The sequence below is a fragment of the Hippopotamus amphibius genome, chromosome 4 (genome assembly GCF_030028045.1).
Source record: "Hippopotamus amphibius kiboko isolate mHipAmp2 chromosome 4, mHipAmp2.hap2, whole genome shotgun sequence".
NCBI lineage: Eukaryota > Metazoa > Chordata > Mammalia > Artiodactyla > Hippopotamidae > Hippopotamus > Hippopotamus amphibius.
In genome coordinates, this window is record NC_080189.1 from 125234576 (window position 1) to 125248799 (window position 14224).

General features: G+C 45.4%; 2 protein-coding genes across 10 annotated transcripts in view; one reads left to right on the top strand and one right to left on the bottom strand.

The window, feature by feature from the left end:
* PRTFDC1 (phosphoribosyl transferase domain containing 1) overlaps positions 1-8999 on the bottom strand; it is a 92104-nt gene extending 83105 nt beyond the window's left edge. Inside the window, exons 1-2 of the mRNA XM_057731508.1 lie at positions 8910-8999; positions 337-443 (exon numbers count right to left, since the gene is read on the bottom strand). Of these exons, the coding sequence (XP_057587491.1) occupies positions 337-443; positions 8910-8957 (155 nt within the window). The 5' untranslated portion in view covers positions 8958-8999. The remainder of the gene's footprint in view (positions 1-336; positions 444-8909) is intronic.
* Positions 8067-14224, top strand: part of THNSL1 (threonine synthase like 1) — a 64828-nt gene continuing 58670 nt past the window's right edge. For 6 of the 9 annotated variants that reach the window (XR_009053172.1, XR_009053173.1, XR_009053176.1 and 3 more), the window contains exons 1-3: positions 8067-8280; positions 10042-10141; positions 10222-10427. Coding sequence is in view for 1 of the 9 variants with exons in the window: in XM_057731505.1 (XP_057587488.1) it covers positions 10380-10427 (48 nt within the window). In the remaining 8 variants the exon portion in view is untranslated. Of the gene's footprint in view, positions 8281-10041; positions 10142-10221; positions 10428-11079; positions 11190-14224 lie in introns of all 9 variants that reach the window. The other 3 variants (XR_009053171.1, XR_009053174.1, XR_009053175.1) reach the window with 1 other exon arrangement.

Consider the following 14224-nt stretch of genomic DNA (forward strand, 5'->3'; position numbering starts at 1 on the left):
AGGTCACCTCTTAACTCTCCCTGGTCTTGAAAAACGTGAGGCAAGCACTTTCCCAACCCCTGTTTTCATCAGTTTTTCTAGGACATTGTTATTTTGAGGTCATTACTTGTGATGTAACACCTTCCGTAGGTATAACCTTCTTACTGTTTCCCCTGAACAATTATCCCAGTAAACAGTTCAATTAAAGCACAGATTTATTTTATTCCAAATTCTCTGTCTATATAAAAGTTCTGTCTACCATTCTACAGAAGAGACTCAGGAATAGGGTCTCCAAGCATAAGGTCTGATTCACGCAAGAGAGGGCCAGACAAAACTGACGCAGCCAAGAGCGCTCACCTGTCCACGATGATGCCGTGAGGGATGAGGACATAGTCCAAATCTCCGTAATAGTGCTGTGGGTACGTGAACAAATTCAGGTCGAACCCTGGCCAGTCGTCCATAATCTGCAAATCAGATATTTTTCATTGGAAATTTATTTTAAGAAACATAAACAAACAAGAACATGCTTTGAAAAAAAGAATTTTGGAAACAGAGACTATGTCTGACAATCGGTACGGCATTAAATTATACCGTCAACCTAGGATCAGCCGGGTGGGACAAGGTGATTTGTTGCACGTAACCTGATGAAGGACCGACTGAAGTGAACAGGGAACACCATTCCTGACTTTTGGCATCACAAGATAAAATGTCAACTTAATGTCTTACAGCTAGCCTGATAGCACTGTTTGTAAGAGTGCACGTACACAAGTATATACTTTAAATTATAAATATTATCATGAATATGTTATCAGTAACATTATGTTTGTAATTACAGGCACACCTCATTTTATTGCACTTTGCAGATAATAGTATGTTTTTTACAAACTGAAGATTTATGGCAACCTTGCATTGTCAGATGATGGTTAGCCTTTTTTAGCAATAAAGTATTTTTTCATTAAGGTACGCACATTGGTTTTTGGCCGTAATGCTATTGCATATTTGACAGACCACCGGGACTTCCCTGGTGGTACAGAGGTTAAGAATTCACCTGCCAATGCAGGGGACACGGGTTCAAGCCCTGGTCCAGGAAGATCCCACATACTGAGGAGCAACTGAGCCTGAGTGTCACAACTACTGAAGCCCGAGCGCCTACAGCTCTGCAACAGGAGAAGCCACCGCAACAAGAAGCCTGCGCACCGCAAGGAAGAATAGCCCCTACTTGCCGCAACTAGAGAAAGCCCACGCGCAACAATGAAGACCCAATGGAGCCAATAAATAATAAATAAGTAAATAAACATTAAAAAAAGACAAAACAGACCACAGTATAGTGCAAACATGACTTTTATATGCTATGGGAAACCAAGATAATTTGTGACTTGCATATTTGCTTTATTTCGGTGGTCTGGAACCGAACCCACAACACCTCTGAGATCTGGCTGTCTATTGATAGAGACAGTATCATCCCACATTATTATAACATATCATTATATACTATTACATGTGTTTGCATTGTAATTGCCTCACCAGCCTGGGAAAGATTATCTACTAAAAGTGCATGTCTCCTGGGATTAGTGGGGACCCAAACTTCTGAGTGGTCAGGTCACTACAGTAAGGACTTCAAAAGGCTGTGCTATGATGGGAATGTAAGTCAATCCTACTGAGAGCCGATTGCCCCAGAAAACTGGTGTATTCAGATAGTGGACAGACTGCTAGCAAGTCTTCCTTTTGCTTAGGACTGGACGTGCAAGGCTGATGGTCAGATAGTAAAGAGGAGGGAGAGAAAATGAAAGTGAAGGCCAAGTTACTTTTACTCTCAGGTCATCCAGAAAGGCTGTGACACGGAGGTGTTAGGCACTGAAGCCAAACCATAGCTGAACTAACTGCAGGCTCCGGTTGTCTGGTTACTCCCGCACACTCCACCAGACTCCTCCATGCGGCTGTAAGCTTCCGGAGCCATTCATAATTTCCCAGCCCAGTTCCCTACACCGTTCCTTCCTGTCCTCAGACTGGTCTCCAGTCAAATCAGGGTCCTTCCCAGCTCTGTGTTCTGCTCATTTGTCTGTCTTCACCTGTGCCCTCCCCCTCCCTGTCCCTCCTACCTCCGTATCTCAAACTCAGCATCTTCTACAGAAACTCAGGTCAGCCCTCACTTCTTTCTGGAGGCCTTGCTAACTGTTCCCGCCCTCTGATCTTGTCTCCTAAACTCCTGGTGTCCCTCAGAGCTCTCTGCACCTTGAGAAGACTCCTGTCTCTTCCAGCCTCTGGCTCACTCGTCTTATGTTTTCTGTTGTTTTAAAATCCATTTGTACTTCACCAAATGCTGGGATATCCCCCTGCTTTTCACCCTCCTCCTCGCCCAGGACTCAGAACCAGTTCTCTTTCGCCAAGGTTTTGGAAGGGCAACTTATGGTCCAGACCCAGTTCCAGGCTCTGGAATGCTGGCCAAACCAAACCCATGGTATCTCCCCGCAGATGTAGCCCTTCCCTCTCAGTAAAGGGCAACTCATTTTTCCAGTTGCTTAGATCAAAACCTCAACTCCTTCAAAATTTACCCAGTACCACCTCTCAGCATCTCGGCTGCCTGCCTTCCAGTCCCTGCCACCACCATTTCTCCTGGGACCATTGCCATAGCTACCAACCTTGCCTCCCTGCTTCCACTTTCGCAGCATCCCCCCACCCTCCACCCCCACACGGAAGCTGGAGTCCTTCTTTAAAAATGTACATCATCTCATTGCAGGCTTCTGCTCATATTTTTTCCAGGGCTTCCCATTTCACTCTGCGTACAATCTGGGGTCCTTACCACGGCCCTTCATAGCATGTATTCCCACTGGGTGTGACATGTGTACGTCTTCTTGTGTTCTTTGTCTTGTCTCTTCCCAATGGAATGTTAGCTCCTTCTGGTAGAGATTCACTGTTGAAATGTCAGTGCTCAGAACACTGACCTGGAATATGGCAGGTGCTCAAAAATGTTAAGTGAGTGAATAAGTGACGCAGTCTCCACCCACGGGCTACCCAACTCTCAATTTATGTCCTTGTGATGAAGAGCACCACTGTTCACAGCTCTGGAAATTCCAACCTGCCGTGGGCAGATGGACAGTCAAACAATGTGTCACCCGCATATTTGAAGAGCAGCATATCTGCCTTGACCAGCACATCGGCTAGGGGCAACTGTTGAATCTGCACAAAGCAACTTGGCTTCCACCCTGAGAACTCCTGGGGCCTGCTGTCACTACCAACACCACAGTGGCTGGTCAAACCTGAACCACCAGCTGAACATGAGGAGCTTCTAGAAGACGCGCTGGCAGACCACAATAAAGACCAGAAAAGGGGGACTTCCCTGGTGGCGCAGGGGTTGAGAATCCGCCTGCCAATGCAGGGGACAGGGGTTTGAGCCCTAGTCTGAGAAGATCCCACATGCCGCGGAACAACTAAGCCCATGCGCCACAACTACTGAGCCTGTGCTCTAGAGCCTGCGAGCCACAGCTACTGAAGCCCACATGCCTAGAGCCTGTGTGCCACAACGAGAGAAGTCCGCACACTGCAACAAAGAGTAGCCCCTGCTCGCCACAACTAGAGAAAGCTTGCACACAACAATGAAGACCCAATGCAACCAAAAAGAATAATAAATTAAAATAAATAAATAAACTTAAAAATAAATAAATAAAAAAGACCAGAGGAGAAGCCTGACCAGCACCAGGCCCCAGGGAGAACACCCAAGGGCACAGCACTTTCTGGTTCCCCTGCGAGACCACACACACTACTCACCCCACCTCCTGGAGCCCTTCCAGAGGTGGCAGCATGAACTAGTGGTCATTTCTCCCACCATGGAAATCCTGTAGTATTACCTCCCCAGCTGAATCTCAGAGGCCATTCTCTAGTCCATGTGCTCGGGCTCAGCTCTGACTCTTACTATGATGTTAGGAAAGTTACCTCTGAGACTTATTTCCTCCTCCTTTAAATAAAACCCATGGACAGGCTGTTTTTGAGGATAAAAAGATAGAAGAGATAATGTACTTAGGCTTCCTAGTACACTTCCAAGTATATAATAAATGCTTAATAAATGATGCCCCAAAAAAGAAAAGAATGATAAAATGACAGAGAAAAGAAACCTATATATGAAAACTGTACTGGTAATCTGTAGTTCAGAGGCAGCATGGAGTAATGGTTAAGAGCATGAAATAGAAATCTAACACACCTGGGGGTGAATTTACTAGCTGCGCCACCTCGGGCATTTTAACCTCTCTGGGTCTCAGTGTTTTCATCTATAAAATGGAGTCAATGCCTACCTCATATGGCTAATTCGAGGATTAAATAAGATAGATAATGGATATAAAACTCTTACATCAGTATCTGATCTATAGTACGGTGCAGTAAGATGTACTGAAACATCAATAGTTTACTTACAAATTACGTGTATTAATTAATTTAAAGAAGTGCCTCAAACCTATTTGCCAAAGTCTTATGACCCTAGTTAAAGCTGTAAATTTAAAAGTAGAAGAAATCTGTTTCTCTAAAAGTAGTATATAAGCCAAGCCAGCCTATTTCCAAATGAGTCTAAAATAGTGAGTTTTCACTGTAGAGATAAAAGACAATTAGAAATGCGGGAACCACTGGTTTATCCTTAATAAGTGCATGCAAATTGCATTGCAAATGCGTCCTGGACCTGAGGGAATGGAGGCTCCTAGGAACTGCAGATAATTATGTTATTCATCTGCTTTTTGAAAAATCAAAACAAGAAGTCTTTAAATAGTTTCAGTATCACAGATAATATGCTCTAAGTTTATCAGAACAATGCTTTCTCTGTTCAAAGACGCAAAATATGTCCAAGCTGAGGAAGTGACAAACACACTAACTGAGCCATTTTATACCACATCCAAACCCCAGAACTCCTTCAGACTCTTTTCCTCATTTGAAGATATATTGAAGACCTTCTTTCCAAGTCATTAAAAATAAATTTTTTGCTTAGAATATTTCTTGCCTTATTTTTCAAGTTGTCTCTCTGAGGGAGAAAAATAGTTTGGAAACACATACAAAAAGCTAATCTCAGCCCCTCTCTGCTGCTAAGCCCCAGACCCTGGGCCCCACTCTCCTTCAGGCAATGATCACGGCGGCCACCAATTTCAGGGTCGCATCCACCCGTCCACTGTTAGAGAGGAAGGGAGTCTCGTCCCACGGCTCTGCTTCTAGGAATCCTAGACGAGAACACCAGTTGGTCCAGCTGGAGTCACTGGTCCAGCCCTGGAACCAGGGAGGGAGGTGCATTGTGAGGGATGCATCAGAGCCACACGTTGAGAAACTGAGTCAAAGCAGTGTCCTCAAAGAAGGGCCCCAGGTTCTGCTACCAGGGGAAAGAAGAGGGGCCCCACAGATCAAATAACATCCTGTATCCTGCATGCCTTCCACTTCTGTAGGGGCAGAGGTGTTCTATACCCAGAAGGTGAAACTTACTACACCTGGTAAAGTTGTGTTTTACATGGATTTTCTGATTCCTGCCACATTTCTATATGGGGAAGGGGAGGGAGATACCATAACGGAAGCACAATCATCTTAGATTTTCTCTTTTCCTTATTCCTACCAAACTCACATGTGTAGGCACTAACTGTGGTTCTTTTGATAATAGTTCTGTAAAAATAAAACATGTCTAATAACCTGATCCCCAAAGGCCAGATGAGTAGAGAAGATCTTTTCTCTCCCTGAGACGTAACAAAAATGTATCAATGGAGGGGTGGGGGAGGTACCGGGGACACTGGTGACCAGCTACCAGGATCAAAGTTTCTGAACGCAGGGTCTACATCTCTGACTTGGCAATTAGCACTTCCTCCCACTTATTGTTAACAGTCTACTAATGTGCTACCTCCCCAACTCAGCTGAAAGCTATTTGTAGGCAAGAGCCATCTTCAGTCTCTTTATTTTCCCTTCTCTTGCATGAACTGTACTTCTCGTTTTCGGCTTGAGTCCTCTGGCTCTATGCCCCTTGCCATCTTCATCACCAAGTTTCTACCAACTCCAAGTTCTCTTCCCCACCTCATTTCTAGACACTCCAATACACACCTCAATGATCATTCTAGCTACTCCATCTTGTAGTAACTTTGCCTACCTTAGCTCAAACGACTTCACCTCTATTCTAATTGAGCCACATCCCATCTGCCACAGCAGCCCCACCTCTGAGATTCTTCTCCAGCAGCACAGCTTCCTATGCAGCACAGTGAGGAAAAGCTGGCTTCAACTCCTGCTTCTGCCATTTGCTAATCACAGGACCTTGGAGACTGCTTACTAGTGCCTCAGTTTCCTCCTCTGTAAAATGGGGATTATAATATCCCTACCTCATAGATTTGTGAGGACTAAATGAATCAGATAGGAAAACCACCTAGTAAGTGCTCAATAAATGCTTGCCATTATTACCTGCCCACTTTTCCACTGGTACTAAAACTTCCCTTTGATTTTTTGCAACCCATCCTTGAGGGCTCTTTACTTTTCCAGTATACCTACCCTCTCGAGCTTTCCTTTTCGTCTCAATCCTAGAATCCATGGGCTTCCACCAGCACCTTGAATTCATGCCTTACCTGCCCACATCCAATTTGAGGTTCACGTAATTATCCCAAGTTCTACTGGAGAGAATGACGTAGATGCAGGGATGATCTCCATTATACCTTGATTATTTCCAACCTCGGTGGAGCCTCTCGCTACCTTCCTGCATCTTTCACCAAATTACCGTGCTTTCGACAGGGCTTCTTTTAACACCTGTAGGTCGGGCTATTTACTGTTCCATCATTTGCTTTTTAGACTAACCATCTACTGTTCCTATTAGTCACATCGATTGACCTCATTCGTTTTTAAGAGTATCTATTATTAGATAATAGTACCATATTTTAACCATTCTACGGATGGAATATTTGTTTAAAAGATTCTCACTACTGATGGCTTTGTAACTGACTTTTCCATCTTGATGCTACTTGCTCTTTCTGCATTATCTGCCTCTGCTGCTGACCTCTTAGCTCCCTCACCTCCACAAAACTCTGTTCCTAGGCACCTACCACCCTGTCTGCTCTCTCCTACTTTGCTACTCATTCTTGGTCTCCTTATCTGGCTTCTCCCAGACACTCTGCCTCTTACAGTTGGGGATTTCCAGGTTTCTACCCTTAACAATAGTCTTACGTGTTTTTTTTTTTTTTTTTTTTTCCATGTTCACTGGGCATTCCTATCCACTGCCAAGCATCAGGTATTTTTCTATTTGCTGACGATTCCCAAATCTATCCAGTCACTCTCCTGAATTCCAAATAAGAATTTCAAATTGCCTCCCATGCATTCTGACCCGCAGGCCTTACAGGCACTAGAGACTCAACTTGTCCAGAAGTGAACTTAATGATTCCCCCTTTTACATGTTCATCCCCCTCCAACTCACCCCAAATCTAGGCCTGGCCATCCTCTCCACGGCAACTGGAGCGATCTTTTTTAAAAAGCATAAACTTGAGATCATGATTTCTTCTCAGAATGTAATGATTTCTTTGCCCTTGGCAGGCGCAGTCTTGGAGGACCCTTCTTCAGAGTCTTCACAAGCCTGCCTCCTGCTTAGCTTCGGCTCTTGGCTTAGATGTCACCGAGGGGCCACCCTGACTGCCTGAGCTAGAGCAGCATCCCCAGCCCTCCGCCAACCAGTCTCTCTCTCATCGCTCTCCTTTCTTCTCACTGCACATATCACTCTCTGAAGTATCTTTTTTGTACATTTGCTTTCTCACTGCTTGCCTGTGTTTCCCTCTAGGATGTAAGCTCCACCAACACAGGGCTTTTTGTTTTCCCCAGAACCTAGAACACGGTGTGGAACCCAGCAGGACAGTCAACATGAGAGGAATGAATAAATAAATGAACTCCTCCTTTAAGAAGGAAAGGCCCGGCTGTGAAATTAATACTGGACCACACAGTTCAACCTAAACAGATCGGTTAGACTGTGAGATGTTTCCTAACCAAACCCTCCTACTCCTGTAGTCCCTTCCCAGTCACGGATTATCTGTGCATTACAGGCTGATCGCTGCACAAAGAATCTTAATGTAGCAAGTTAGCCCCACCCACCACCCTCACCATGGTTTCACTTTAAACCTGACACATTAAAACTACCGCCGTCCATAGAAACCCCTCTAAACAGAACGGAAGCCCACGGCCACAGGGCAAGACCAGATTTGATTCGAGGACAGTGAATGATGGGTACCCACCAGCGACGGATGACTTGGAGGGATTCCGAGGGATAAAGAGGCTCTGGTCTGGGACCCCATCCTCCCACATCGTCTCATCCGGACACACTACTAGGTACTCTATACACATCCTCTCTTAGTTGGCTCAGGGGGCCCAGCGTGCCATTTCCCTTTGGCAGACACGGATGCTCGCTCGAGGGGCGCTAGCGTGTCCCGAGCTCGTGCAGAGGCCCCGCAGAAAAGAGCCCTCGCCCGGGGTTTCAAAGCTCCAACTCCGTCCACTAGAGCTACCTCATTTCCCAGCTGCCCCAGAGAACCCTCAGTATCCTTTTTGAAAACCAGACGTGAAGCCCGCGCTGGAGGAGTCAGTAGGAAGCACGAAAGGAAGCAGGCCCACGGGGGTCCTCACAGGCCCGCCCGGCGCCCAGAGGTGACTCCTGGTGGCCAGCGGGAGTGGGGACCCGGCATCACAGGGGCTGAACGCTGGAGTAGCGGGTTCCTGGCCGGGGGGTGGGGGTGGGGGGTTGGTTGGGGGTGGCGGAGGGGACACCGAGGACACGGGTTGGGGGGGACGGGATGTTAAGCGCGGGGTCAGACTGGGGTAGGGGAGGATGGCAGCGATCCCACCGCGAGGGAAGAACAAAGCCGGGGCCCGCGCTCTGCCGAACGCTTTTCGGGCGTTTCGACTACAAGGGAGGGGCGGGGAGCGCGCGACGCGGCCCCGAAATCGGAGTTTGCATTTACCACGACGCCTCGCCCGGAGTCTGGCGCCTCCTCACGGCTCCCGGCCATGTTTCTCCGGGGAGAGCGGGAAGGAGACAGGCGCGCGGGCAGCGGCGGGGAGGGGGCCGGGCCGCCCGCCCGGGAAGCCGCGGCGCGCCGACCCCCCCGGCCCCCCCAGCCGGGCGCGGCTCCAGCGCCTCGGCCCGCGCGGGTCCTCGGGCGGGGGGCGCAGCTGCGGAGCCGCGCCCGCGCCCCCTGAGCGCCGGCCCCCGGGCGCCCGCGTGGGTCCCCCTGCGGCCTCCGCGCGTCTGCCAGCCCCGCGGGGACCCGCGAGACCCAGGCTGCCCGCGGCTCGGTTTTTACAGGAACGGAAAGCGTGCCCGGGTCCCCCGCCTCCCTGAGTCCGTCGTCCCAGCTTTCAGGCTGACCGGGTCCATGAATCCTTCCTGCTGACGTTTAGGCGCTCTTTACCCCCAAGTAAATCCGCGAAAGAGCCTGCGGTGTAGGATGTTCTCGAAGTTGGGCTGTGGGCGAAACTAGGATGTGTTTTTTAAATCCTCGAACTGCCCAGCCAGGAGTTTGAAGGAGCTGTGCGGTGGCTTATCCCCGAACCAGGCCCGCGGTTACAGGATCTGGGCTTGGAAATAGGGCCTTTCCTTTACCCCTTTCAGGGCGAAAAAGAGGTTTTGACACATCATCTATTTTACCAGTTTTGTAAGAATGTACGGTCAGATTTTAATTGTTTCAGGTTGCAGCTTAAAGCCATCGCTCTTCTCAGATTCAAAAGCCTTCTTTTATGCCTCTTTTGTTAATTCAACCCCTGATCCCAGCCTTTTCCCAAAGAGGGTCCGGGTTCTTTGTCCGTTCCTCAAGGGCCCTGCTCTCCCTTTATATGCATTCACTGCCTTGGTCTCTGCCCTGCCGTCTCATCCTTTGCAGCCCCGCTCTGGTTTGAAGCCCCGAGCTGAGCTTAGGCATCTCCGAAAGACTATTTTGTTCATCTTTGGGTTCTGGCAAGAGAAAGGGGGAGGAATGCTGATTTTGCTTGATTCGAGGGGGAAATAGTTATCAATCAGTTAATGGTGCTCTGGGTTGGAAAAATATTAAGTCATTCTGATGTGGCCATGCTCAGACCTGTTTGTCCTCTCCCAAGTGCCAGCACGTGGAAGGAAGGCAGCCCCGTGGATTGCTGAAATTGGGTGCTGTGCTTGCAGACTGGCTCCCTAAACTGGGTGACGGTGTTTCTTAAACAGGTAAACATTTTCTCTCAGTAAGTGTCAGACGTCCTTGTTTGGGGCCATTTTTATAGTCTGACTCGCCTCTTTTCTCAAAGGTGAGGGGCCATCTTCTGTTTTCATTGTAAAAGACCAAGCCCAGGAAGCATCTTCCCAACCAAAGTCACTAAAACTTCCAGGAACTGAAAGTGATGATCAAACTTAAGGGTTCAGAAGACTCTTTTGCCAAGCCAGGCACCCGCCTACTTGGCAGGTTATGGTGGAGAAGCTGTGTGTTCACTCAGACATCTGCGCTGGCACTCAGGTAAGTGTGATGCAGTGCTTCACCAAGCAAGCCTTAAGGAATCCCACTGTCCTACTGCTGTGAAATCAAATTTACCCATAAGAGGCTCAGTGTGGGTACATGGGCCTTAGGGACAAGAAACTTCAAAGTATGTTACAGATACAGCTGCTCTACAGAAATCAAGCTACTACTGTGTGCCCAGCCCAGGCACTGTGGAAGATGTAAAGGAAATGGTAGATAAATCTTTCCATTAATTTAAATGTAAAACCCAGTGTATTCACACACACACACACACACACACACACACACACACAGTCACTTACTTGAATGACAGTAGGAATCTTAAGAATGAACACTTCAAGAACATCCTGTAGACACCCATAGGACATCCTATGAAGAATACAGAACGATGCACAAATTGTTTTTTAACTTTAAATTCATTTTATTTATTATCTTTTTATATTTTAATAACACTTTTGTGTGATCTAATTATACTTCTATACTTTGGACAGCATTAGTGTAATACAATATACATTTGATATCACAAATAGCACTTGCAAGACCGACACCCTAGAAGAACAAATCATTTGTCAAGACTTTACTCTTAACCTTGCAGATGAGGACTTAGAGGCAAAACTTCTTTTTAAATCTCAAATTTCTGTTATATATCTAGTGCAATGACTTCAGACCAGGATTCTGATTTTTCTAGCAAGAAACCATATGATGTTAGCCACTTGAGGCTAAGCCGATTACATCAATCAATATGCCTCAATTTTCTCATCGGTAAGAGGGGCAATGCATTTCTGCTCTACTGCATGTGAAGATGAGATTAACATGAGATAACATGCAAGAGAATCCTTTGAAAAGTGCTATAAAACTGTAAGGTGTTATTAATTTGAGATGCTGTGACAGTGTGACCAAATGTTTATAAAGTTAGTTGATGGGAAAATGACAGGGTAATTGCCTTTTTAAGATGTGTGTAGGGTGACCAATCAGGGACAGTTATAATCTAGGGACAAGATGGGACTGATATGAGAATGGGTACAGTAAAAAGAAAAAATTATTAAAATGATGGAATTTTCCATAAAAAAGGATATTTTATTTTAGCTCAGCTTGTCCATTTTCTGATACTCCTTTGAAGAAGCTATAAGGATATAGGTGTACATCTTTACAAAGTTAATAACCAGTAAATATACTTGCATTTTTCTGACCTCTATATCCCCTTTTAGTTGGAGTTTCCTGCATTTTCAATTCTGAAATTGTCTAGTACCATTACGATGGTGAAACACAAATATTTATGTTTACCTGAATTCTCCACCAGGCTAAAGACTTTTGTCCTAAAAGTATATACTAACCTTCTGACAGTTTGTAAGTTCTTGAGCTTTTGCCAATATTAATCTGTTATTGAAGGAGTGATTCAGTCTATGTGCTAAGTTGTTCAGAGCCAGTCACTCAGTGACACCAAATTCAAAATTCAGAAGGGCATTTCATTTTTTGAGTCCCGAAACATGAAAATAAACAAAAAATGCTTGGCCTGGGGATTGTGTTGCAATCCATAAACATGTGAAACTTAGTGACTCACAATGTTAGTCACAGAGTCACTGGTTAGAGTCTGGATGAAATCCATTGTGAACAAAAGCCAGTAATAATGATGAGGATATTTTGCTGCTTCTTAGTGTGGAACAAAACCCTTTACAAATGTTACAAGTACCAAAAAAAAAAAAAAAAGTGGTGAGATACTTTCTTCCAGATATGCAAGCTAAGTAAGAATCTTGCTACCTTTGAGGTATTTTCCCCCTCTACATAAATACAGAAAAAAAATATAGTTGCAAATACTTGTAACACGAAACAACTTAAGCAAAAGCCTAATTAGTATTCAATTAGCATAGTAAGCCCTCTTTCCTGGCCTCTTGTTTGAAGCAGACTGGATCCAATGTGTAGTCTTAGAGTGAAAAACAATCATGGCTCCGTAGCAGTTCTTACAAAGAAACCCAGGAGCTACATTCAGAATGATGTTTTGTATTATTCCACTTTCATTGGTAATTAACCTTCCACTGAAGAAGACACGGAGGGTAAATTTAAGTCTGTTCTTTTGCAGTAATGTCAGGCATGAGTAATATCATCAACAGTAAGTGCTGGGCTGCTTCAGAGATATCTTCCCACTATCTCCCCATCTGACCGGAACAGGAATTGGATAGCTTCAGAGTAGAGGAATAATGTGTCCATGTGTTTCTCCAGATCTCAGAGTCCTGGCAGGCGACCTCAACTCTCTTGGCCACCGTAAAGCAGTCATTGAAAGGACACAGCTGCAGGAACTAGAGGCGAAGGACTAAATAAATCCGCAGGGCTGGAGGCACAAGTCATGTACATGACCCTAACACAATACCTTGTGGTTATGAATGAACACATTAGCATCTAATGGTGCAGTGGCAGCTTATGCAAAATTAATTGGTGCCTCAGCCAGTGCTGAGTTTCTAATGGAAAGATGTCCACTTCAACACACACACACATACACACACACACACACACACACACACACACACAACAAGGAGACCTTAGTTGATGAAAACTTTTGCTGGTGTTATGGCGAGACTAGGGACCAACTGGAATGGGAACTGAATACTCTCTTGGCTGAACATGGATTCTCTTCAGATCAGAGTTGATATACGACACCCACCAGCAATATCCCAGGAACCGATCCAGTTCTTGCCAGGTTCTGGGTTGTATTTTAGGGTTGAGGTGGGGGGAGCTTGGGAAAGAGGCCGGGGAGAAGTAGTTTGAGGTCTGATGTTGTCTCACATGGGAAAAGAGACTGAGAAAGAGAAAGAGATTTGGATACGGACATACCTAGAGTAACACTTCCCAAAGTGTGTTTCGATTCACTTTTCTTTATGTTTGAAAAAGATGATGTGATTTATTAGGTTTGAGAAACAATGAGATAAGCAAAGCTAAACCCTTCTATCTTGTAGAATGTCTGGGAGCCTTTAATATGCCAACACATGCTGTCAGTATTCCAAGAAGACTGTAGCAAAACACAGTGTTTCCCAAACTTTTTTTTTTACCATGCAAACTTTTTTAGAGGTTGTTTTATAAAAGTTATTTTTAAAATTGCATCATTATAAAATATTTAAATTTATACTTATCTTGAAGTAAGCAATTTTATATGGTCTTAAAGATACATTTAAGAGGACTAAATATTTAAAATATAACAATTTTCCAACTACGCGTTAGGTTTTTTTTTTTTTTTTTTAAATGCACAATAAAAACTTAAATGGACATAGATAAGGTCTTTCTCAACCTCTGAAAGGCCATGGCTTTGCAGTTTGTGCCATCCTTCATGAAACTTGTCCTAGAAGACAAGGAACTTTCTCCCACCCCCACCCCCATTCTCTCCACCATTCATACTTTCTTTTTTCCCCAGCAACTTTGAACAAGATCAGCCTTCAGTGTAGCAAGAGAGATGCATGCTACCTCATCGTGGCAGTTCCCTTTGGTCTCTCTCAGGGATACTGCGGTGGCTTCCAAAGGCCATTGTTTTTAGACACTGGCAGCATATAGAGTGTCCAGATGAACCGAGAGGCAAAGCTGGGATGTAACATAGCAAGTCATACAAGGGTGTGGGCAGACTGGGCTCCTGGTTACTTCTAAGGAGCTGTCACAGCCAGGACAATGGGAATCTATTGCAATGCCCATATTAATAGTCCTGCAGTTTGTACATGAAGGAACTGAGTTGTCTGTGTTTTCTGACTGGAGATCTCTAACTTCACTCACTACCTCAGCTGCACCAGTGGATTCATGGCAAGTTGCACCTGACTCAC